Genomic DNA, 27,154 nt, shown 5'->3' on the forward strand with positions numbered 1-27,154 from the left:
AGGAGACAGGAGGAGAGACAACACGCTACACAAACCTCATGTCACGGAAATATTTGTTTGATTGTCTCTTACGGTTAGTTCACAATAGCAGGAGCAGAGCTATAAAAAACAACTGACCAGTCGAGTTGTCATCCCTCATCAACATTAGGCCTCATTCTTCATTAATTGGATAGATTAATTTGGAACGCTTGATGTGGGGGTGATGCATGCGTTCGGCTGTCCCCTCCTCACTATTCTCTGTCAGGTTGAATTTAGCCAGGGAAGGGGCTGACCTTTGAAAGTGAAGAGACAACACAATTTGAAAAGACAATGTCACTTGGTGTAAATGTGATACGTGTAATAAATGACATTCAACCTTTCAGTGATGATGAGCTTTCGCAGGTTGGAGAAATGTGAAATATACACAGTGTGTAATTGCATAGATTGTGGAGCAGTTTTCACAAACACAGCTATGATGGCGCAGCTTTAAAGCCTGGATATCATCATATCATATGTGCTCTCATTTCACTATGATTACATCTAAGAGGACACATTAGCATAGTGTAATATTATTACTGTGTACACAATAACAGTAATGACAATACAGTGATGAGAACAAGAAAATGACGATCTCTTTTACTGTGATTATTGTGTAAAAATGCTCCGCTGCTCCACCGTGCAGCAATCAGGGGGAGAATCAAAGAGCACTGTGTGTCATGGAAATAGTTGGTTCTGTTCCACAAAAACACTCTGTCGTTTCGCCTGAAACGGAAGGTGTTTCTTCTCAATTATGATATGGGAACCTTCATCCAAATAGAGCTATCAGCCATACTGAGCCCAGACATCTTCGCCATCACACAGCCGCTCCTCTGGGACCAAGATAAAGAGGGAGAGAGCAAGCAAGTTCAAACAATGTTAAGGAATTTCACAATCTCAGCATGTCCTTCACAGTGTGAACAAACAGACGGAGGCATCTCAGGATAAATTGTGTTTAGAATCCCTAACAAAATATTCACACCAACAAAATAATTGAAATAACCTCAACACAGTGATATTTTTTTTAGATTTAATCTGTGTACCGTTTTCCTGGACTGTAGTGATATAAAATTCACATTAGAGTCAGATACTGTACATCACACAGTTCACCTTGAACTCATTAGCACTACAACTATAAACTATACACTGCATTACTGATTTTCTCTCGCGAGGTGATTGTAATGGAGGAAGTGAGAGCGCAGGAGGTAGTGATGCTAATTTTGTAATTAAAACAGATGATCTGATGACCACATGCAAACTGATCCCTCCCCACACTTCTTCCACCAAAGTGATATGACGACAGAGTGGGCCGTGATTGATAACGCTCGTCAATATATTTCATTTCAGGAGCCTTAGTCAAATGACAACTGGTTGTCATTGACTGAAAGCAATCTTTTTAAAAGGGGAGCCTTTGCTAAGTATCAGATGAAAATGATTCCTCTGTCTGCTTGGGTGTCACTGTCTGTAGGAGCTTTATTGATTGGGCTTGAATATATTGCACCCGCAGTAGTAACAGCTGCTAGTAATATCTCTCCTCTCCTTCTGCTCTCCTCTTCTGCTCACTGCACTCCCTGTGCCACGGTTATTGTCAACGATCGGATGTTGGTGCTCTCACACCGATGTTGTGTATTTATCAAGAGTGATGTGTGACAAATGTAAAGTGAGCCTGGTTCTGACCCAAATTACAGAAGCGAATGCTGTTTGTTAATGTGCCCTGAAGGCCTGGCTGCACTGGCCACCCCCAGCCATATGCATGATTGCGTTAACTAAACCCACCATTGTCTCCCCCGCTCTATACGCGTAGTGTTATCAAGCACAAGGATGTTGGCATTGGTTGGTAAAGGTCATTTACTGTAATGAGATTTGCCACATGCAAGCATATGGCTTGATTATTGCCCTGTTCGTTAACATTTTCAGCAAAGAGACAAATAGACAGCTAGAACGGGGGCTAGTGTGGGTGGGGTGGGGTGGGGTGGGGGCGATGGCGAAACGTGTTTAGCATTTTCTCTTCAAAGATGGGAAGAACTTTTTTCACAACCGATCTGTCACAGAGATGATTGATCTTTCAATTTCATAAGGAATGCGTGCCATTAGAGCTGAGGATTGAAATTATCCTATAAAAGTTGCCTGCCTTAGATTTTATACACTTAAAGGACAAACACCTCTGTCTGTCTCCTCCATAATTTCTACCACATGTTACACTCCAGCGGTTTGGGTAGGAAAGCAATTATGTTACCTCATCAAACTAGAAATGTTTTCTTATCATGGTTTCTCTTACATTATGTTACATTAGGCATCTTGGCAGGAAATCCCTGCCCACCTGAATCATAGCGAAGTGTATCTCTTTATCCTGGCACGCTAAACACGTTCTGTTTGTTGATGAGAATGGGCCTGAGATGTATCCAGTCATCATTGCTCTTGGAATGTAAAGCATATTGTTTGCATGTGTTTTTATGTCTGGCCGGCTCCATGTGTGTACGCACCTATACACAATTATCTCCACTGCATCACAGTCTGAGTAGGCACCCATATGTTTCCATGTGTACCTCTCCTTGTTACGGCGAGGTGTATTCTTTTTATGTGTCTGTGTGTGTGTGTGTGTGCGTGTGTGCATATACGTGAGTTGTGTGGCAGGTATTTAACAAAGACAAGATGTTTGCTTTATTATCAACATTAACTGCGTAAACACAAAAGGCTTCAAAGTTTCATTCAATGACACTGAGGGGCTGTGGGTGGCTACATCAAAGCTCAATACCTTCCTCTCTTCCCCCCATTTTAATGAGAAACAGGACTCACCAGCCTTGACTGAACCTGCCATCTGTGTGTGCGTGTCTGTTTTTTCTTGTTTGCGTGTGTGTGTGAGTGTGAGAGCAGTTGTGTTTCTGTGTATATGCAAACATGCACTTGTGTTGTATAAAGTGGCACCACAATGCCAGACAGCATATTTATAGAGCCTGTGTCTTATGTTTGATCTAATGGCTGTAAGGCTCCCTCCAGCTCACATGGCAGGGCTTCTGATTTTGGAGATTAACAGTTGTAGTAAAGATGAATAGCTGATTAGTGCTATGGAGAGACCTCTAAATGTCTTGCTGCATGACAGACACTTTTTCATGAGCCGTTCATTTCCTTTTGGGACTGGTGTGCAAACCCTTGATATGACCACAACAAAGACTGTGTGTGTGTTGCACCACCGTCTCACCTTTGTTGGAGAAATACATACACAACATGGGGGCATTTTACAAGCGCAATTAGGAGGAAAACTCAGATTGTTGTGCCGCAGCAGACTGCGAATGCAGTGTGCAGTGAGTCAGTCCATTTAGCTGCTTGACTAGAATGGTCGTGTTCAGTTTGACAGATCAGAAGAGGAAAGAAATATCTCAACGCCATGAAAACCAAAGGCTTAGCACTGAGCAAATCAGCCTTTTGTCTTGTTCAATTCAAATCAAAGGATAACCAGGAATGTTTGTTTGACAACAGCATTTACAATGCATTGTTCTGAAGCCCAGAGCCTCCCAAACAAAGACAGATAGGCTTTAAACAAGTCATTTAATTAGCACCGGATCCACAGCTTTGGCTCCGCCAACCAATTATACATTCCTGAGGCATGTGCAGGTCCTATTTCACGGGAGCGAGAGGCAGATCCTCTCCAGCCCTGTCTCTTACAGTACATCTCTCCCCTTCCATTTAAGAGAAGGTAAATAGCCCAGACAGACAGCTTCATTAGCCAGCGTCTGAAGAGCGCGGGGCCGATTGTCGCTTAAATAGTGTGCTTTTACTGCAGGCCCAGCCGGCGACCTCCGATCAATTACAGCTGACATTATTGTTTGTCGGGAGCTTTTTTCCTGGACAGAGGGAGTAAAAAACGAGATCAGGCCTGAGCTTTGGCTGGAAATGTAATCTTCCCCCTCTCTTTGGTTCTTTCGCTCCACAAACAATAAATCATTCAGTTGAAGAGATAATAAAGTGCCAAGTAGGAGCTAGTTTAATTTTTGTCAGGGGAAATCTGTCCACAACAGAGTTAAGGGTAAGGGGTTGGCTGCTACCTCCATACCATTTTAAATGACAATGGCTTAGTTCCTTTTTTTTTTTCTTATTTTCCTCTGTAGGGTTAGATGGTTTCACAAAGGCTGAAGTCCTGTTTAGATGAAGATTAAGTGCAGCACAAATCACCGCAGGTTATCATTTCTGTCATCAAAATGAATTACTGCTCTCTTTTTAATCATTTTAAAACATTCAACATTCAATCTTTTTTCGGCGTGATTCTTTTAAGTATCGGACTTACCGTCAGCTGCGCAGTTTGGTTCTGATGTAACAGCTTTTTAATCATGTTGTTACCAAGGGCTGTTTTAATTCATTCAATTCATCCTCCGCGATTCAGATCTTTGCTTATCCATGCGTGAACTCCCGAGCACTGCACGACATAATAGCTGAGCTGTTTATATTGGTATTAAGTGATTTGTAGTTTTAATGATGGTAAATAGGAGTTCACCTTTGCAGGTCCCTCAGGCTTCCTTCAGGTAAATTACTCCAAATGCATTGTTTATGCCCTTCAGGAGCTAGGGGAGGGGGCTTGTGGGAATTCACCTCTCATCAGGTATGAACTTCTGCATCAGAGATAAACAGAAACTGACAAATATGTTTCTGACGGTTTGCCCACTGGAATATCTACACAATATCCAAGTGATTAATGAGTCTGACTAGTGTTTGTTGATTCTGTTTTTGGAGAAAGAAATAAACAAAAATCACTGCAGATAAGTTGTTTTTAATCCTTCCATTTAACAAGAGTAAATGAAGAAATTGCATATGAATGAAACGAAAACACTTAACTTGTCTTGCAAAAATGCCAAATTCGTTGAATAAACCAATATCCTCCTCACCTGGCTCCTTTCAGCTACAAATAAAGGGATTTGGTGGACCCTCGTTGGTCTGTGGCACATTCCCCTACAGTGGCCTGAATGGGCCTTTATGGGAGAAACACCGCTTTAGGATGGGGTGACATGAAAGGGGCTGGACAGGCACTGAAAGCGAGACTAATACCCACTGGAGGGAACAGAGCTCCAGTGTTTCCCCACCAGGCTGTCGTTCAGGTGGAGACACATCGCTGAAATTCATATACTATCAAGTACAAGCTACAACAAAGAAAACAACACGTAGAGGATTGTGATCTGCGGAGAGTTGACTTGTGTCTTTTTTTAAGACATTCTCCACCTCTTTTCATACTTTATTGATTTGCTGAAAATTTGTCCGATTAGGTCCCTGTGTTCTTATTCGTGTAGCCGTATTTGATTGAATTGGCGTAATGTATCCACCTCAAAGGCAGAATACGTCTCTTCACTCTGGCCCTTGAGTGGCCTTGAAAGGCTGATAGGTAGCCTAGACCTCTTCATGTTGTCCTACAGTAAGTACCTCCGCAATCAGGCCCTCTGTGGTGTTTTTTAATTGAGCTTAGCCTGCTGAGTAGTAATTGATTCAGTCTGAGCTACAGCAGAGGCGCTGATACAAGGTGCTGCTTGGCTTCCGCCTTTCTTTAATCTCCCCTGCTTTATATTGTTTGGGAATACTCGCCACTGAGAAACTGCATGCCATCTTTCTTATGGAAATCAATGCTTCTTTTGGAAGGAGGGGAATGACAGAGAGGAGTACTTCTCATGTCCTTTCATTTTCAACCAGTGTCCTTCTCTTTAGAGGCTTCGCCATGCAGATCTCCTTGCCCTTTGGCTACTGATGTTTTGTCAGAAAAGAAGAGTGGAGTTGTTTTGTGGATCAGCTTTCTGTAGTGCAGTATCTTTTTTTTCCCTCCTTCTTTCACGCAGCTTTTTACCTTGAACCAGGCTGCCAAGAAAGAGAAAAAAGGAGTGAAAAATCAACAGAGAGGCTCAATCAGATCCAATAGTGTCTATGAGGTTTTCTTTAAAGCATTTGAGGAAAAGCATCTGAGTGGCGGAGGAATGAGACCAAACTGTTCCCAGTCACTTTTGATCCTGCCAGTTCAAAGTCCCCATAGAGCAGAGGGGGAGAGAAGGGGGGTGCCTTGGTTGGTTGGGTACAGACACCTAGCTTTGACCTTCTGTCTGCGCTCATGTCCTTTGAAAGTTGGCTTGTTTTCATTAAGCCATTCAGAAGCACAGTGCAGGGGCACATTTTGACTAACTACTAACCCCCTATGGTATCTTTATTAGACATTCTTTACATTTTCAGACTACTAATGTCTTCAGTTTTCCCAATTAGGCGTCTATTGCCAGACAGCAATTGAATAATTTAAAACATTTGTAAGATATCTCTGATGTTGTAATGGAATAATTTGTGTGCATATAAAAGAGAAAGAAATGAAAATCCCATTATTGTGCGAGCCGAAAGTGACTCTTTCTGGTCTCTCTCTCTCTTCGCCTCCTCTCCGTGGTCTGGTATATGGGCTGCTATAATTAGCCTAAAGTCATTGCCATACTGTAGTCTGATGGTACTTGTTTGTCATTAGCACATTTAACTAGTCATTTGGGTAATGGCTTTCAAGATTGCCTTTGTTTTTACAGTGATATTTTTTATATGTAAATATTGAGACAATTTCCATAATGTGCCCTTTTTATTCATCATAGAATAATTGATGCAACTTTACTGCTGTGTAAACTTTGGTCTTTGAATGACTGTGTATATAGTTATCATCCCCGTTTTCTTTATTATTATTGCAGTAGAATCTATTATTAACATATATTGTAAAACATTTATGTGTATTATGTTAACATGGAAGGATACCCGAGAAGCAATTAATTTGAATTATTCCATTTTTTTTCCTGATGGATTCCAGTGTAAAGCTTTAGTGTTATTGGACACCAGTTTTAAAGGGTATCCCAGTGACGGAAATGACTGAAGGAACAGCAGCAGGTTTTGAGTTTTCTGACAGAGCCTCAGAAGTTTCCCTGGTGAATATCTCACTCATAATACGCATCATTGAGTAACCAACGACGTCTTCATGTGTCTCAGGCCTGGAACTCCCCTTCATGATGATGCCACACCCCCTGATCCCAGTCAGCCTGCCCCCAGCCTCTGTCACCATGGCGATGAGCCAGATGAACCACCTCAGCACCATCGCAAATATGGCCGCCGCAGCACAGGGCCAGAGTCTGCCCTCCAGAATGGTCACCTCTGTTATAAAGGTAAATTTTAAAGCACAAAGTAGCGATGACACAATACTGGATGGTTTAAACAGAACCTGCTTCTTCCTGTAGGTGTAGTGTTTCAGTCTACACTAGATATTTATTTTGTGTGTTTTTGTTTTTTTGTGGCTGCTGGGGTTCCAGGAACGTGTGCCGGACAGTCCCTCCCCGGCTCCTTCCTTAGAAGACCATAGGAGGCCAGGCAGTCACCCATCGTCCCACCGCAGCAGCAGTGTGTCCAGCTCCCCAGCCCACACAGAAAGCTCCTCAGACAGGATACGTATGTCTCACCACACAGATAAAAAGCATAACATGCCATGCAAACTGTTGTTGTTTTGTCTTAATTTACAAGGACGGAGTAGAAATAAATCTTCGTAGTAACATCTCCCCTGTTTTGTTATCCTCTCTCCAGCGGCACACCACAATGGCCTGTCCATGAACCAAGCCCTGCTAGGCCTGTCCCCCAACATTCCTCCTGGACCTAAAGAGGGAGACCTGGCCCACGACATGAGCCATGAAGCAAAGAGGATGCACGCTGACAAAGGTGAGTCAAGTTTCATTAGAAAAATGTGTAGTCTACATGATGAATGCCGTGTATGTAAGTATGTATCTACAAGTAATGTTGGTATTCCCACTGAAAAATGAACAGTGATGTGAATCTTCTATCTGAGTTTAGTCAGATAAAGGACGTTATTATACCAGTTGCAACAGATGATGACTCTAATTTCATCAGCTGTTGATCCACCAGAACGCAGTCAGCAGACTTTGTGAATTTTTTCACCAAAAGAAATATTTTAGAAAATCTGAAAAGGTCCTGAATGATGATAATACAATTTGAGAAATGCAGGATTAGCTGTCTCCCTGTTTATTCTTCTTGTTTCTAGTTTCAATCATATATTGTATCACTCTAACAATAGTCAAACCACCTAAGAGTCTTTCTCAGCTTAAAAAATCAAAAATCAAAATGCACTTAAGTGTGGATGTGTGTGCATGTGTATAAATGTTTGGATGACAATTCACACACATTTTGTGGGATGGGGCAATCTCTATTTTGAGACTCCACACAGTCGAGTCAAAGGGTGTCTACCCACTGTAGATGCCTTCCATTTACAGCCCTAGATTATAGATGCCATGATGACATTTAATTCAACACCTTCTTCCACTAAAAATCTATAGACAAAGTGCATTATTTTAAACAATGTTCTGCATGTTTTACCTGCATGTCTTGAAAGGCTCTCATCACTTCCAACAAATTTTTTTCTCAGATTATGTTCCCATGCACCAATGACCCCTGCTGTAATAGGACACTGTTCACTCCAGTTACAGTAAACACATGTGGATGGCCCAAAATATTCTTACATTAACAAAAAGGGGAGAAAAGGGACAGTAAAGAGTGGAGCTGCTTAGTCTCCAAGTTCTCTGAGTAATTACAATAACATTAAACACTGCTGCTAATGATTGTTCTTACTAGAAATAGGTTTCATATAATATGATTTTGACACAGATTTTGCATTACATTTTTACCTGTTTTTTAATATATATATATACATATATATATGTATATATATATGTATATATATATATAATATACCAAATTATATTTTTATATTTTATAATAAGCCCTAACACATGCTTTTTCTTATCATCTGCACTAATTCTGATCTGGAGGGAAGAAAATTCAAAATGTTAACCTCAATCACATTGTCCAGAGTAAATGTTTTTTATTATTAATTGCAGGGCATATTTAATTATAGGTTTGCCAAGCATAAAAAAAAAAAAAGAAAAGGAAAATGAAAATGAAAGAAACAGATAGAAATCTACTCAGCGTGGCGGATTAAATACAAAATGAAGCAAATAATAGATTTTAGTATTCTCTGTTGGTTTAAGCAGAGCCGGGATGTGCTGTGCTGGGTGATGCAGGGTGGGGTGAGGCTGATAATGATATTAAACCCACTATGGAAATCATTGGGCTGTATGTTCCCTGTTGGCAAGGCTGACGTGAAGATCAGTGTTAGACCTTCACTCACAGGGTGTGAAGCAGTGAATAGTAATAATTAGCAGGATCATGAGCTGAATTTGTGGGTCACAAACTGTCTAACTGTCTATGTGTGTGTGTGTTTAAGAGCTTGTGTGTGTTTGGGGAAGAAAAAAAAACGATTTAGCCAAACAAACAGAGCAGCCCAAGCAGAGAGACAGAAAAAGGTTGAAGCAAGTATCCACACACTAAATCAACTGAATGTTTCCTCAGCAGCAGAGATCCTACATCTTCACTGAAGTGCCTCCTCCATACTCTGATAATCAACACAAATGGACTGTAATTTCTTCGCAGGATTAGAGGAGAAAGCAAATGACCAGGCAATCCACACCAATTCTAGATAGATGACCCACACACATCTACTCGCAAACATACACTGCATTATCTTTGAGATTGTCAATTCCTAATATGTCACCGGACTTGATTAGGATTCTGAGCTCTCCAGTGTGTGCACCAGAGGTCTCAGGCTGTGGAAAACATTTTTATAAAATAACCCATTAATGCAGAGGAGTGCAACTAAATTAGTTACCAATTTGCTGAGCATGAATTAATGAAGAGAGCTTCTCCCGGCTCCCACAGTTGTAATTTTCATAATAACCCCAGACCTTTATTTGGCAGGTTGTTTAGTTTTTTCGTTTGAAGGTTTTCATTAGTCTAATGAGGACTGTGCAAGGGCGAGCAGTCAGCACAATTTACATGAGGAAGCTATCATAATAAATGAGGCAATTTGAATAACATGCACAGGTTTATGCAGCGAGATAAGAGAGATTGTAGCAGCCAGATTCAGAGGTAACCAATACATTAGAACCAACTAATAACCAAAGTAATTCCAATAAAAGCTTTAAGTGAAGGGAATAAAATTAATGATAGATATATTGAACTGTAATGATATGATACATGATGCATTAGATTAATAAAATAAATGCATTCCATTGTTAAAGAGGGGAGAGGCCTCACCATCCGAAGCTTTGTTTATGGTGAGCTTTTTAATTAGGCTTGTTCATCGCATCAGTTTGTTTAGATAAATGAGATAACATTCCAATGGTTTAATGATATCTCTCCACTTGTTTGATCTTTATGATCCTGGCAGAGCATTAAATTAATCTCTTGCAATGCACTCTTAGAAGAGAGCACAGTAGGCGCAGAGAAAGGATGCAGTGCCCCGGCTCATATGGAGGCTATTTAAATAGCCAGACACCTCAGAGACAGCCACTATAATGTCACATCACTCATATCCTATGAACATGTCTCATCTTTTTCATGTCATCTCTGGTGATGAAGGACAAAGGCTGTTTGTTGTCATCTAAAAAAGACCGTTTCCAAAGTTGTGTCACCCAGCACAGGGTAACCAGATGGTAGTTTTTTTTTTTTTTTTTTGGGGGGTGTTCTTTGAACTTGATTATTTTTTGTCCAAAATTTACCAGTGAAAAAGGGGGAGATTAGATGATGTTTGAGAAAAAAGGCTAGTAGGAAGTTAAATGTTATCTCACATGTGACTAATTGAATTGCTTCAAACAGAAAGTCTGTGGCGATAGCTTCCGACAAGCCTCTGTCTCATGAAACAGCAGGTAGCTGACAAACAAGGGGAAATTTGAAAGGTACGGAAGCCTTTGGCTGTAAACTCACTTTGGACATCAAACACTTGACATCATTTTATTTCCTTGGGGAAAAAAAGTGTTTGAAACACAAGCCATATGCATGTACGTTGAAGTGTAAGAGTTTCTTTAAATACCATGTGGCAGTGTGCAAGCATTTTGCCAACAACAAATTTCACCACTTTACCTCAGCCTTCCCACTGCAGTTAAGCATGCCACATCTCCTTTACGCTGAGCTAAAGCGCCTGACAGTAGAGTCAGAGGCAACTACAGTATGTAAACTGATTCTGTAAACCATATTTTAAAAGCGGGTGAATCACTGGTAATATGATATTGGCACTTCCCTGGTAAACGTTATATATCCTTGTTGACACAACAGGAGATGCACTCATAATGTTCTCCCAGGCACAAATGGAAGCTTGTGGTGTATTATGTCACCTAGAGGTGCTTCCTTTCATACCTGCTATCAACTGAGCAATCGCTGATGCATCGAGCACCGGTGTGACCACAATGGACAAAGCAGACCTGCCACGCCTTTTCTTTGTCAGGATGCTGCCTCGATGTCCGGTTGATGGGCTTAGGGCCGGCGCACTGTGCGTCATCTGCAGTCCCAGTTTACAGTCTGAGTGAGGATGTGGAGCAGGTAACAGTGTCACAGTCTATTACCATACAGCTGCTTTCGGCAAGGGCCTGTGGACACTGTTGGGCTCATGTAGAGAGAGGGAAAGAGGGGATATAGTTTGAAAAAAGATGAAAAGACAAAAGAGTGATTTTTAGCCTTTGTAGTCTTTGTTCTGTTCCTTCTGTGCATAAGCATTTGCAATGATAAAAAGGAAGTTCAGGGACTTTGGGTCAGGCAAAAGTTTCTGCATCAGTTGTGTGCTCTTTTTTGCGGTGTAAATATTTCACTGACATTGATGGTATCTGCGTACAGTATCATTAAAAGTTCGATATGTTCCATGTAAGCTCCTTCTCTTCATCTTTCTGACTTTAATGCATAGTGTTTTGTTCAGTCCTCTCGATGTCCTTGGCGTTGCGATCTTCAAACACATGCTGACTACCTGACTTTCCCTAAGTCAGGAGGCAAGATCATTAGCCATCACAACCCTGAAATGTGACTTGGCAGACAATAATGCTTTATGATCAAACAACTTGTCAGTGCGTCCTGTTGAAATGAAAGAGTGCAAAAAAATAATTCAATAGAGGATCAATCAAATTTCCCCAGCCCATGTGAGCGAGATTGCTGATGGTGCAGAGAGGGGCTATTCCTCGAGGACATGGGAGTTCATTTGGATATTTGTTCTCCCCCTCATGAATGTTCCATTGCGTGACACCATCTCCTGCTAATCACATTTCACTGAAAAGGGGGGATGCTTTTAGGGACGTTGAAAAGAGAGAGGTTCTTTTTAATCTTTGAAATGCCTCAAAAGTGACAGAATGCTTTCTCCTGCCAAGACGTGAGCCTCGGATGGGGAGATAAATATGCTGTGGTCAGCTAAGTGTATCTAGTGAGCAGAGAGGCAAATTTAATAATGCATTATCATTCACTGGCGAAGGTGAAATCTCCCTGTCCATCAGAAGGCTGAGGCCTGTTTCATGTTACCCTTCACTGCAAATGAACAAGTGCTTTACTCAGCCATACCAGAGATGCACAGTAGGCACCAGTGCTCTACTATATATGCTGCTCTGGACTGTCAGGAAACAGGTCTGTAATCAAAGCAATCATCTATTGGTCTTGACTGGAGACATTAATGATCACAGTCCTCATTCCTGATAAAACTGTTTTGAACAATAACCTCCTTTTTTTTGTGTGTGTTCTCTCCCTGAGAACACAAGGTGTGCTTTACATATCTGAGCATCTGCTATTATGCAGATTATGGGAGCATATTTACCCGAATGCCCTTGGACAACAGCATTAAACAATTATGAAGATTATGTACAATGCAGAAAATTTGTGATTCAAAACAATTCATATCTTCGCAGTGGCAACTGTTGCAGACAGATAAGGTTGACCCTGAGTGTGTATTTCTGTACTTTTGGAGACATTCTGTGTGGTTGTTTGTATAATTTAATATTTACATGTAAACAGTAATTAAGTGATGCTACCGACATGCCAGGGCCAGGCTCTGCCAAGGTAAACACCAGCCCTGGTAGTTTGCCACAGTCCATCATGTTTACAGACTTGCAGAGCAGAGTGTTGTTTGTGTGCTCTTCCTTGGCAAAGCCCATAAAACACAACCAATTGGATGCCGAGTGTTGAATGCAGTCACTCTTATCGTCTGGCAGTCTGCTCGCTGACTTGAGGACATTGTGAGTCAAACCTTTAAATTTTCACTCTGCGATAATTACGCTGCTATACTTGAGCTTTTATATCCTTTCACTGAGAAAGTAAATCATTCCTAATAAAGAGAGGAAGAATAGGGGGCGGAGGGAAAAGTGCTTGAGGACTAATTCTCTTCACTCCCTCCCTCTCTGCTCTCTATTCTGCTTTTTGAAAGCCTTTCTCTGAGTATTCCAGTCACCTTGACTTTGCAGCTGCAGCCTTATAGTCTGTTGCTTATCCTGCCTAACCCCAGCTTGTCAATTAGGTGTTTAAAAATTAATCTCTTTAACTGGAAATACCATGCCAGCTTTCTTCCGTCTGTAAATGAAGTGTTATTAATTCACACAGCGCAAAGCCAGTGTTATGAATAATGTTATCAAAACAGATTTCCACACGTTTAACACGTCGCTCCTATTAAAACCCCTTAAGTATTTTTATAACTGTGAAACCAGGACTACTAATGGATTTGCATCCATTTTTGAGCTTCTACACCAGGCAGCCATGGAGCAAGTGCTCCTAAGCCAGGCCTTTTAAAGTTTACATTTCCCATTTCCTCTTTTGTTCTTTCATCTTCGTTTAAAAGCAGCTCAGTATATCCAGTCTGGATTAGCGCCAGCTATCGTCGACGCTCGTTCAGCAGTAACAGAACGGCAGAGCCTCTCCCTGTAGGATTGCAATGCCAGGCAATGACACCAATGTGTCTCCCTACAACCCCCCTTACCCCCCTCACCCCCCTCCCAAACCCAGTGAAGCTCTGATCTAACAGCAGGCTATCTGGCCAACCACACCAAGCTAATACTTGTTCCATTAAAACCTGGTGATTACGGGGGATTTCCTCTCTGTTTGTTTGTTTGAATGCTTAATTATCAATATGTAATTGGCGTGTGTATTGTGATGTTGGGTGCATATTCGGTGGCATATTTTACTGGAATGCACATTGCTATCGGGTAGAAACAGGACTCCCCAGTCACTGTCTAAGTTAAGCTGCATGAGAAGTTGCTCTAATGAATTAATAAATGCTAAACAAAGGAGAACTAAACAAAGAGTGAGAAATAAATGGCTTGATGATTAGTGGGTCAGAGAGATTAGTGGGGTATACAGTACAAATGATCCCCTTCTGAAATGGGAATGATTCAGGCAAAATACTCAATCAATACTTGAGGCCAATTTAATCTCTGGGATTCCTCTGTCAATAAAGGGACCTGGTCAACAGAAGTCAATATGCAAAGACAAACTAAACACCTTCAAAGCGTCTCACTATAATGTCCTTCTCCAACTATTATCTTCTTGACAGTTTGGGCTCATAGTCAATAGGTGAATTACAGAAATCTTTTCAAGTTTGCCTGTCTGTCATTTGCTCTTTTGAGCCACAAGTATTTTTTTTTTTTACCCCTTCAACCTGAGCCTAACCCTCCTGGTTTATCTAAAAACTAAGGTCATGGATTTAGCGCTGTGATCTCTCACCTCCAACCACCTTGCCCGACTCTGTTTCGACCGCTCTAACTGTGATCGGCTCTCTACAAAATGCCATTTTGTCTCCACTACTGTTTCGCTTTAAGAGCTCATTTGGAGGTGTGCGCTGGCAGAAACAAAAGTCCTGTGTGCTTTTATGCAGTCATCACAGTCAGCCAAGCCTGTAATCCTCAGAGGTCCGATAATGACATAGCCCCTGCATTTATTACATGGAGGAGAGGAGAGAGGGAAAACGCTGACTTTGAACAAATGAACACTCTGACCTTTATGCAATAAATATGACATGGGCCGCATAAAAAGACAAGATATCTTCCTCCTGAATGGAAGTCAACACGGATTCTACTCCCTTGCCTCTTGCTCTCTCTGTTTCCATTTCTCCTTTTCTCTCTCTCTCTCACTGTTCTTTCGCTCCCCTTTTTTTTCCCAGCTAACAGTTCAACAAATGATGAAATCTATTTTAACTGTTAGCACCATGATATTGTTGTCTATGCTCCAAAAGCACAATTTGTAGTTGGTAATTTTCTCTGCTGTTGGTAGTGTTATACATAATGTCCATTGGAGAATATTACGGACAATCATCTGTCAGGATTTTAATCTTCATGCATGATTAAGTTTATACATTTAATCATTAGCAAGCATTTTCTCAGCAATGAGAGCAGTAAAAAGAATTCTTTATCCGTGCCAGGAAAAGATAGTTTTAACAGAGAGAATCAACCTTTCACTGCGTCTTTTGTAATCTCAGTGTGATCCCAATTGAGCATCGCAATTGTCTTCTTTTGTCACCTCACACCGCCTCTCTGACAGTAAAGGATTTATGGTTATTTCCTCCATGCAGCCTGTCCATCTGTGGCTCTATCTTCATATGGCCTTGAGAATACGATTCAATTTATTAAGGCAAAGCAATGGACTCATTACTTTAAAAAGGTGGCAAGAGAGAGAGGGTGAGAGAGAGAGAGAAGTGACACACTGAATTGGTTATTAATGGAAAGGCGCAGCCATAGGGCAGTTGAAATTTAATGATATCCTACAAGAAAATATGAGGGTGTCACTCTCCAAAAAGTCATGCTAAATGTCAACATTTTAAGGTCCCGGCGCTAATTTTATGCCTGTGCACAGTAATGTTTTGGAGAGCATTTAGGAAACACGGCCCAGTGGCCAGCCTGATTATCCCGCTCACCTTCTCTCCTCTCTCCAAATGGGTTTGTGCAGCAAGCGATTTCATCTCTAAGTGAAGGGAACATTAGGGAGGGGAGAAAGAGAGAGCGATAGAGGAAAACACGCGGTTTGATTTTCATGCTGTGATAAGAGAGTGGGAGCCAAATGTTACCTGTTAATCTAGCCCAAACCGACCGGGGCTCTTGACTTTGTCCCCCAGCAGGGATGGGGCAAACACTCATTTTCCTCTCTCCGTGATGAAAAGGAAATTAGCTTAAATGTGATGAGGGCACATTAGTGTGTGTGCTGTGCATGTGTGTAATGGATGTGTATGTGTTTGAAGGTTTTTTTTTTTTGTTTTTTTTTGTTCGCATACATCTGCGTGCAAGTGTGTTTTCTCCTGCTTCACAGTGTATACAGTACATTACACACACATATGTGCAACATATGCAAGTGATAGTCACTCTAAAGGAATTTGTCTTGTATGGATCATCACACACATCCTCACAGTGTCCTGCAGGTTTTTCCTTTGCCTTTTCTTTTAAGGAAAGTGCATGCAATGCCTGCAAGTCAATCTCACCCTCTAGTTGTTAAATTATATACTATCGTGTACAATTTCTCTGTCCAGGTATTGTGAAACATTTCAACCTTTGCTAACACGTGAAAAGCTGCTTTCCCCACTGTGTGACAATTTAAAAAAAAAAAAAGAAAGAAAAAAAAAGAGAGACATAAAATAATATATCCAGCCTATGACATACTGTGGTACCTGTTTAAAACTATCAGGCAGTTAAAGCTGAATTTATTTTGCCTGAAAGACCCCTCAGAGTGCAGACATCATTTGCAAGATAAGCCAGGCTCATGTTTTTTTAAAGTGCTCAAATTGCATGGAACTACTGTTTTTTTTGCCCAGCTCTGCATCACTGCATTTGTACCAGAAGACAGATATTTCCCTTGACAAGATTTTCCAAATCCAGCCCTTTAAGTGCAGGTGGAATAATGCTGTGTTAGCTGCTAATGGCTGTCCGAGAGGTCATAAGTACTCCATTTGAAGGAGGCTGGTTTCTCCGCAGCCCTGGCAGGTCAAATCAAATGTAATTGTGCAGTGAAAAGCAGTGCCTTGCTTTGTGTTGGCTGTGCTGACAACCTCCAGGTTTAGCATTCAGTTCTCCTGCTGGGAGGAACACCGGTTTGCAAGGACAAAGGCTTCACCTGTCAATATATCACACTGACTGGCCGGCCAAATGTACCTCTGCACTCTCTCTCTCTCTCCCCCTCTCTCTCCTATCTGTTTTCCTCTCTGTCAGTCTTTCATTCTCTACACACCCATTCTATTCCAGCCTCCTCTTCCTCGGACTCTGCCTCACCTATCTATCCATCCATCTTCTGTCTTCAACCATCTATCTCTCATTCCTGGCATCCCTCTCGTCCGCTTTCTCTCTCTCTATTTTTGTGTGTCTTTCTGTATCTTCCTCTGCTCCTGCTTACACTGCCTTCATGCGAGGACTCTGCTGAAATGTCCTGAGGGACCCAGTTTCAAACACAGGAACCAGAAACATATGGCACATTTTCAACTCCCAAGGTCAATTACAGCTATTTATCCAGAGATTGCAGCTAAATTTCCCAAGGTTTCTTCTAGATTTACCACAGATTGCAATGTGTGTCTGTCACATTTTAAATCAGGCCAGTTTCCTCTGCTTCTCTGCACTCCCTGCAACTTTCCATCAAATATTTCAAAGGCTTTCAAGTGGGTTTTAGACATGTTTTATCTCCGGTTATCATGTGCCCCATCTTTTTTGCCTCAGCTTTGCTAGGTCCAAGTGCCGCTTGCAACACAAATCTAATAACATGTAAATTGGAGATAAGCCCAGATCCCTCCAAGTGATATTTTTTACATTCATAGTTTGTCAAGTCAATTCCTAGGTCCCTGTTTTAGCAGCACAACACATGAGGAGTGAGAAAATTAACTGGATAGGTGATTCATCATTGCTAGCACACTGTCAAGGACTCCCTCTGCAGCTATTGAGAGCAAGGTGGAGGAGGAGGACGGAGAGAGGAGGGGGCGTTGTTTTAAATTATGGCATTTCATTCAGAATGCATTGTATTTACAGCGTCCCATTTTTATTTGTGGCTCCTATTATCCACCGAAACAGTTGTGCATGAAATGTTATTTGTGACAGGGGTGACCTGTGAGTGTTTTTCCACACAGTATTTCATAGCCGGGGCCTTAACTGTACCTTTACCGTACGGTAAGCACAAGAGGCTGTCACAGCTGCTGTTGGCAGCCTTGCTAGTGGAGAAATATCACCTGGAAACAGAGTACTCCATTCCACCAGCCCCCATCACTCCAACGCCTGTCGCTGTAATTAAGTTGAAGTCAATGATTCTGGAGCGATGGTGAGAAATAAACATGCAAACACATGCCAGCATTTGCAGCCAGGCACTGGGAAAAAGAGAGAGGGGGGGTTTGGTGGGGTGATAACATTAGAGGCACAGAAACTACAGATCTTGATCATGCTTGCTTGAATTTACATTTGAGTTTCATTAAGCCAGTTTTGATTATATTGATTGAATTAGTCACTTATTAGCTTATTAACTTGTTTTTTTTTTTGTTTTGTTTTTTTGAAAATGCCGTTACTTATGCATAGCTCCTGGTGGAAATGTTATCTGACAAGAGGTGCTGTACGGTAGTTGGAGTCTGTCGAACAAAACATGCTGTTTGCTTTTCCCAGAGCATGACAGGTTGTTTCCCCTGCAACAAAGCCATCAAATATTCTGTGTGATCCAACATTGTGTTGGAGGGAAGGCCTGCTGAGTGGGAAGCCGGAGTTTGTTAAAGCAATGATTTATGATTAATGCCAACACTAAATAAGGGACAAAGTGCCTACAGTACAAATCAATTACAAAGCTACAACAGCAGACCTTTCCCCGAGGTCTACTAACGTCTCTAGTTGTTATGGTGATTTTATTGGAGGTGGGTGATGCATGCATATAATGCATGCAATACATCTATATCAAACTGAGCTGAAGCCAACTGTAATGCTTTTGATCTTTGATTAGTTATTTTATTGAGATAAAATGGGACTTTCATGTTATGCCACCATATAAGGAGAGTGCATTTTATATCTCCACCCAGACGCCCACCTCAAAATGCAGACAGGACTGCACCAAACAAAACAAATTACCACAGGAGTGGCTTCTTAAAAGTAGGCAATTCATTATTTTTATGAAGTCAAATTATAAACAAATTTTAATCCATTAGGCAACCATCCATTCTAATTAATCAACAGGAGTGAACTCCATCTGAAAAAGGAGAAAGGTTGTTTACTCTCTCCACGGACCAGCGGTGCATATTTCACCATCTTCCCCTCTCAGAGAGAGAGAGAGAGAAAAAAAAAAAAAAACGTTCTCCAAATTACAAACCTAAACTGTGAATCCTAACACTCGACTTTTGGCGCAGAGATGTTTCCAGGGCATTTGCAGATGCTTGAAATAATCTCCAATGTTTTTGCTCAATCTGCTCTGAGGATGGGTGAAATAAATACTTTAAACTAATTAATGTAAGACCAGCTGTTCCCAGCACTTGGCTGGCGTTGGTGAATATTGATGGGAGGGAGAGGCAGGGCTGTTCGGCTCCACTCGCTGTTTGTACAAGATTCAGCCTGCCACATAAACAGATATGAATACTGGATGAGAGCAGAGAGGTGTTGCGCACAACACAGCCAGGGTTCCACATTACAAATAAAACTTTTCCCCCTTTTCATTAAATTAACAATTAAACAGCTGATGGTGCAGCCACCTTCTGTGGCGACCTTTTTTTCGACTGGACGTGTTTAATAAACTGTCTCTCTGCAAGATGGTAGCACTTGCAAATTGTTGGCGTGATAAAAGCTCACTGGACAAAAACATGTGTCAGATCTGATGGGGCAACAACCGGCAGTGTTGGACATACTGTTTTAGTTTGACCAGGCTGTAACTGTGGCTGCCGGTCTGCCTCCTGCTTTCTCTCCCTCCCTCCTCTGCTCCTCTTTCCTCCTCTGAGGCCTGGTGAAGAGGCTGGACAGCAGATGGCAAGGCCCTACCCCTCTGCCGGTGATGAATGGAGTATGATGTCATCTTAGGTTTGACAGGCACCCGTGCGTGCATACACAAAGGAAGCCCCAGCCTCTGGGGTCGAGCTGCAGGCCTGCTTCTGATTTTGGAGCCCACATGACAGCTCTTAAATGGGGGAAGCTGGATTTATGTCCTGGTTGATATTGTTTAACCCCACACTTAGTTCTTGAGAAGAACCAATACAAAGGAATCTCCAAAGAGCTAGTCCAACATATTTCTAAGAAGAAGGGAGAGCTGGGATTGTGTGGTGAAGATCAATACAGACCCAGCTGTTGCTGCTCTGTCCATTCAAGTAAGGGGGAAGATGTGTCATCATGGCCAACAACTGCTCATATTCTCCTGCTAAGCTTGTTTTCCCGTAGCACAAAAAGTCGTTTTTATGAATGATTAATCAATTGTCAATAATGTTTTTTTCTTGTTTTTTTTTTGCAGATGACAACCCATTGTGCACCCCAACAGCAAGAGATAGCTACGAGAGGTTGTCGTTGGCTGGACAGGCTCTACCTCCTGGCTTCCCCTCACCATTTCTCTTCCCAGATGGTTTGTCGTCAATAGAGACCCTCCTCACCAACATACAGGTATTATCAACAAGACAGAGTTAACACGTTCTGACACAACTTCCTTACAAGCACAAAGGTAGTAGTAACTTCATCTTCTGATGATTAACACAGTAGAAGCCAGGACTCCAGCTTATCAGTCTCAAGGAATCTTGGAAAAAAAACTCTGTACATTGAATGTTAAAAGTTGCTATTTGACAGTTAAGACTTTGTTTGGTTTCTTTAACCACAACAGTGAACTTTCCATTATTGTGGCTATCTCTGTGATCCTTTACAAAAACTTACCCAAGAAGAGCATTTAAGTTTATTGTTGACTTTGGAAATGGTACTTTGACAAAAACATCTTAAGTCAAGGTCCACTTACTAGCTTCTTCCGGTGTGTTCAACTGCTGTTGTTCTTGACAATTTGGCAAACTCGACCCACCTAAAAAAGTCTGTAATATAACGGTTGAAAGCTCCAGACATAGCTAGCAAGACAATCTTTTTCTTAAAGATTTCCTCTCTTGTCAAACTTGGCCAAGTAGTTTCAGTTGTCTAAACTTAACCACACCATCACCACAGATTTGGCAGAGCCAAAACTGCTCATTTGGGTAATTTTCAAACCCACAGACAGTCTATTTTGTCATCAGTGCATGAAGACTGAATCAGTAAAAATAACCTGTAGAGAACCAAAGAGAAAAAAAACTAAGCAGGTGTCTCTACAGCCAGTTGAATGCTCATTAAGCTCTATAAGCTTAATGATTCATTCTGGCAATTAAATATAGAGCCGCCATGGTTTCTCTGCAGTTTTAGGCTTTCCATGCTAAATTATGTAGGTTATATCACTGTCATGATAGACAGTGTATAAGAACTTATTTTCACTCAGGTAAGTGTCCATCATCCACATCCTCCTTCCAAGATACTAAACAGATACACTCAGTCTGTAAATCTGCATACCTTAACAATACCCATCTACTCAGACTGCCATTAAGGCTTCAAGCTCAAACACCCTCAGTCAGAAAGATGAATGTATTTGCCTTCTGTCGGAGTGTAATGATGTGTGTACACTGCTGCCCTTCTCATTGCACTTGTACCGTTGGCATCAGAGTCCTGCTTCTCCTTTGGCTCCGCGTGGTAATTAGAAAGCCACAAGTAAACCCGTCGCAGGCTCCCACCACTCCACTAAGTCATTTTTGATAATGATCTTCTTGTTGAATATTTATATACAAATCAACAAAATGAAACCAAGCAGAAAATTAAGATAAAGCAACTTAGAATAAATTGGGGTCAGAAGAATCAACAATTAGTAAGATATAGCCCAGTGCATTTGATATAATTGCGTGTGGATGGGGAATAATTGTGATGAAAATGGCCACAGTACTGTACAGCTCACACATGAGAGCACAGTATCTCTCAGTTTAGAGCTGTCAGGAGTGTATTTGGGATGGCAGTAATGTAATTGATACATGATGAGATACTTGTCATTCGTATTATTCATTCCTGCTGTGCACTGTTAGGAGCTTGAAAATGTGCCACAGAGACTGATATTGTGTTTTTATACCAATCCGGTTTCAGCTGTCAGCTGTGGGGTTGACAAAGAGCAGTAAGATACATACAAATATAAGGAGTTAAAATGGGAGTGTGAAGAAGCTGACCTCGCCCCCATATAAACCTTTTACCCTCAGACTGGAGCTCCGTCCACAACCTGCCTTGTCTCAAGTTTTAATTTGAAGGTGCTGACCTGTGTTTCCTGTGTCTTTCTTGAATGTTCTCGTCTAAATCCCCCAATCAGCCAACCTTTTTCAGATTTGGTTCCCACAGCTCCAGTGTGTTCAGTCTATCCCCACTTGTATTTCACAGCTTTGTCCAAAAGGGGTCAGACATATCCAGCACTTTTACTTTATTTGCATTATTCATTATTTTTAAAAAATGATTATTACAAACACTCTGATTGATGTATTCATGTCACTAGATCTTGTGCGAGCTGTGCAGCAGCTAAAAGATGATGACATCTCCACAGATAAAAGGATCAGCAAAGGTGGTAGTACGCCTGAAAAGACTCATGTAGCAGCAGTCAGCTTTTGGCCTTCTGTTCTGCTTCACCACTGTGGGCAGTACAAAGAACTGCTGTGACATACTTTCAGTGTGGTTTGCTGTCACTTCATCTTGAAGCCCTTAAATAGCCCACATCACTCTCTTTCTCTACTCCCCACTCCCCCATTTTCTGTATATCTCTTTGTGTATATATATTCATGTGTGTGTGTGTGTGTGTGTGTGTGTGTGTGTGTGCACGCGTGTGTGTGCAGGGCCTGCTCAAAGTGGCAATTGACAACGCGCGGGCTCAGGAGAAGCAGGTGCAGCTGGAGAAGACGGAGCTGAAGATGGAGCTGTTCAGAGAGAGGGAGCTCAGGGAGACTCTGGAGAAGCAGCTCGCCATGGAGCAGAAGAACAGAGGTACTGCCTGATGACTACCTGGCACTGAATCATCTCTGTGTGTGTGAGCGGGGCGGGGGCATGTCGTAAATGTGTGTATTTTCGCAGCACTTCAGACTTGATGTGATCGTTCTCGAATGCACGTGCACAGTTCTGCATGTGTCCGCATGTTTAATGTTTCCTACTGAAACACTGACACAAGTCGCTGTGCATTTCCTTGCTTACACATCCAGTAATCTGCTTAGCACCAGTTCTCTTGCTAATAGTCAGTTATCATAATTGGAAATACACATTAACTTACAGAAATTCACTCTCCGTCTCATGTTAAATGCATCAGCTTCATATGCTAACTGTGTCGTTTATGTTTAATGAGAGAAATTCATGAAAAATATCCCAATAAATTTTTCAATTTGTTTTAATTCCCTCTAGCAGTTTGCTGAACCGCAGTCAGTATTTGCTAAGATTTTCTTTTACAGGGAAGATCTTTATGTTATAAAATATTTAGGTTTAATTGGTTTGGCTTTTTCTGTATCAGTATGCTAATTTTATTTTTATTTTTTTAAATGAGGTGATTATCATCTTTTCCTGCCAGAATGTGATATCGACAATAATCAGATTCTAGTCAAAACAAGTCTCCTCTGAATTGCCCCAGAGCTCATTTATTGCTAACTGTGGTCTTTCCCCATCGTAGCAATCATTCAGAAGCGTCTCAAGAAGGAGAAGAAGGCCAAGAGGAAACTCCAAGAAGCTCTGGAGTACGAATCCAAGAGGAGAGAGCAGGCTGAGCAGACTCTGAAGCAGCCCTCGCCCTCTGACAGCATGCGTTCACTCAACGGTCAGACGCTCCGCAGTGAGACACTATTACATTTCCCTTCCAAGTCTTTCAGACATTTTGTGAGTTTTAGTGGGACAAGTCGGGACAGACAAAGGCAAAAGAGTCAATCATAACTCTACCCTCAAAAACAATGCTAATAAAACAACTCTCATCTTTAAAAGATTAAAAAAGATGTGAAGTTTCCCACTGTTGAAATGCACATTCACTCTCTGTTCTCTTCGTCTCTTATGAATTTTCTCACCCTGTGTTCAAAGGCTGCAACTCACAATTACTTTCATTATCAATTCATCTGCCGATTATGTAGTTGATTATTTCACTAATCATTCAATCTGTGTGGTGTCTAAAAATAGTTTTTAAAAAATCATCATCACAGTTCCTCAAAACCCAAGATGACGTCTTGTTCTGTGCCACCAAGAGTCCGAGACCTGAGGATATTTAGTTTAAATTGATATAAAACAGAGAAAAGCAGCAAATCTTCACATTTAAGATGAAGGGATCGGAGGATGATTGCTATTTTTGCATGAAAACAATTAACCAGTTATCAAAATACTTGCCAAGTAATTAGTTTTACTTCTAATCTACTAATTGGTTAATTGACTGATTGTTTCAGCTCTAATATGCAGAGAGTACAGTGTTATTTGCAAAACATTACAATGCTGTGTGCAGAGTGAAGTGGATGTGATACATGTTTGCAAGACTTTTCAGTTAGAGGTACAAAATAACTAACTACATTTACTCAAGTACTGAACTAAATACAGTTACTGTTCCTTCCTTTAGTCTGACAGCTGAAGCTACTTGTTCGGTTCAGGATGAGCTCATAACTGTTACTGTCATTCAGCACTTTAAACTAGCCAGGGTGACAGAGAGGAATGTGCTGTCATTTCATTTGAACATGTTAGTTAGCTGTGCAGATCATTTCATGCACATAAAACCTAAAGCTACTTTTACTGTAGCGATGTGTCATCACCAGTTCATTGGTCGTGTCTGCCACAAGAGGTTTACAGAGCAGTGTAGAGTCATTAGGTCAGTGACAAAATCAAAACGCAATGAATATTTAATATCTGTTACCTTTGATAACATTTACTACAACACATTTGTACTTATATTTAAGCAAACAATTGAATGCAAGGTCACACTTTTAATGGATAATTATTCAAAGTGCAACACAAAGGATTTGAGTATCTTGTTATTCACCACTGATCATAATCGCACATTTCTTCCAATACACACATGCGGAGGAGACATAGCTCGAAGGCTAAGCCTCTTGTTTTGAATGAACGATGCTGTGAATCTGGCATTGTGATAGGTGGATGTCAGGGATGTTTAACGGCGGTGATCCCTCTCTTCTCTCAGACTCTCTGACCCCTGAGATGGAGAGTGACCGCAGCAGTGGAAGAACAGATGCTGAAAGGACAATACAAGGTACAGGGGCTCAGATGAGACAATAAATCTCTCTCTCTTTCTCTGGCTCTCACTCTTGTTCTCTTTCTCTCTGCCCCCCTTCCCGTGCTCCCTCACACTCTCTCTCACACACACACACACACACTCAGCTCCAGTTTATGAACATTAGTGTTTCTGTGCCTGCTGTTCAGGCATACAGCTCACCATCTGGGCCACAGCACTGGGTCAAGATCATTGGTTTTCTGTAGAAATAATATTGTTCTTTTACTTGACTTTTAGTGGCTGTGATCCCTTTAGGAAACAGATCTTTTTTAGTAAAAAAAAAATAAAAATAAAAAAATAATGCAGTAAGTGAAACAGTACAATAACTAAGCTAGAAGAATGCAGAGAAAGAATAAAAGAAGTGGTTTGTTTACAGCTCAGGAAGCATTAATGAGTCATAAAACCACAAAAAGCAGTGGAATCCCCCCTTTGATAGTAATAAACGGGGCAAATCAATCCATTTTATGAATAAGCCTTGTACATTTTTAATGGTTTGTTTGTTTGTTAGCCTTGGGGGTGCAGTATGTGTTTGGGGAAGGGCGCTCTCGTGATAACCTCTGTAGACTGTCTGCTATCTGTGTTTACCCAGATACAAGACACCTTGCAGAGGTTGAATATCCTCATTATTACTCGAACGTCTTCCTTTAATACGCCTCAGCTGCATCTGCTCAGAACCGCCCTTATCAGTGGGAGAGGTCCCAATTTATCTGGGAAAATGCTCCGTGTAATTTGCTGTGAAAAGTGGAAAATATTCATCTTTGTATGCAAGAATAAGTTAGGTCCCTTTTAATTCTTTAATGTTTGATTAGTCTACTTGAACTGATATTTTGTGAAAGGGCAAAAAAGAAAGAAAATGTACTAAGTGAAATGATGACTCCTCCTTAATTAAATGTCATTCAGTCACTGCAGGGATCTGAAACAGTTTGATGTCCAAAAAAAGGAAATCCATATGTCATCATTTAAATACAAAGATAACTTCCAGATACGGCATAATTATAGCCCCCTATTTCATACCAGATTAGTATATTTAGCCACTTTAATTTCTAACATTTTACACTTACATGAAGAGCCGGCTCTTTGTAGTGTATTTCTATCAAATGAAGTGTGTTAAAGCTTTACACTTAAAATAACAGCAGCCAGTGACCTGTTTAAATGTATATTTTAGCATGAACTGAAGCAGAATTTACACGTTTTTTTATTTTTTATTTTCATTTGATCCCTACTTGGAATCATTTTTAAGGTCTCTCAACCACTCTGATCATTGCCTTGAAGAGTGGAATGAAGGAGGAAACTGAATAACAGGCTGCACTTTGTGTTTTTGTTCAATTAGAGAAGCATTTGTCTGCCACCCATGTCTCCTCTGCTCTACTCTGCAAGCCTAGCTGTATAATTAACCTCAAATGGCAAAAAATGATGTTGATAAATTACACAAGCAGAAGGGGAAAAAACAAGCCTATCACTCGCATGAAAGCCAAGAGAAATGTGTGGGTATATTCTCAACTCCAAACTCAGGGAGGCGAATGGAGAGAGGGGGGGAAAAAAAATAATGAGGGCATAATTTTAGAGAACTAATTATTTCTATTTGTCTTTTGTCACACTTCTCTAATTCTGCGATATTAACACAGTCTGTGTTTATTAATTGCTTTTACAGTGTTTTGAATCGGGTCCAAGAGGGAACGTGGCTCTTTTCACAGGCAGGCAAGCTACTGGGACTGTACCTCGCCAGTACTGCCTGGCAACGGTGCACATGCGAATATCTTCCCCCAGTATCTTCTCTGGTTCCCTGCCGCTTCCCACTCGATGTGTTCGGCAAGTTTACACGACCCTGTGCACAGAGATAAAGTTCTTTGTTGCAAGATTAAACATCAAAACAGTTAAAGTGAAATTAAAATTAAATGAATGAATGTCACTGAAGCAAAAAAGACTGTAATTAATGGATCCCTTAATTGTCTTCATAAAATATTTGCATGGGCATAATTTGCATAATTTACATGTATTAATTAATCTTTCAAAGGAATTTTATGCTGAGAGAAGCCAAAAATTCCCTTTG

General features: G+C 41.1%; 1 protein-coding gene across 6 annotated transcripts in view; it reads left to right on the forward strand.

Moving 5' to 3' along the window:
* Positions 1–27,154, forward strand: part of dachd (dachshund d) — a 92,085-nt gene that overhangs the window by 60,766 nt on the left and 4,165 nt on the right. The window contains exons 4-10 of one of the 6 annotated variants that reach the window (XM_071479374.1): positions 6,994–7,166; positions 7,311–7,446; positions 7,579–7,710; positions 20,290–20,435; positions 22,700–22,847; positions 23,518–23,676; positions 25,015–25,083. In XM_071479374.1, coding sequence (XP_071335475.1) covers positions 6,994–7,166; positions 7,311–7,446; positions 7,579–7,710; positions 20,290–20,435; positions 22,700–22,847; positions 23,518–23,676; positions 25,015–25,083 — 963 coding nt within the window. Of the gene's footprint in view, positions 1–6,993; positions 7,167–7,300; positions 7,447–7,578; positions 7,711–20,289; positions 20,436–22,699; positions 22,848–23,517; positions 23,677–25,014; positions 25,084–27,154 lie in introns of all 6 variants that reach the window. The other 5 variants (XM_071479393.1, XM_071479365.1, XM_071479383.1 and 2 more) reach the window with 5 other exon arrangements.

Source organism: Trachinotus anak, unplaced genomic scaffold (assembly GCF_046630095.1).
Source record: "Trachinotus anak isolate AG129_WGS33_773 ecotype Australia unplaced genomic scaffold, CSIRO_AGI_Tana_v1 ptg000001l, whole genome shotgun sequence".
In the NCBI taxonomy this organism is placed as follows: domain Eukaryota; kingdom Metazoa; phylum Chordata; class Actinopteri; order Carangiformes; family Carangidae; genus Trachinotus; species Trachinotus anak.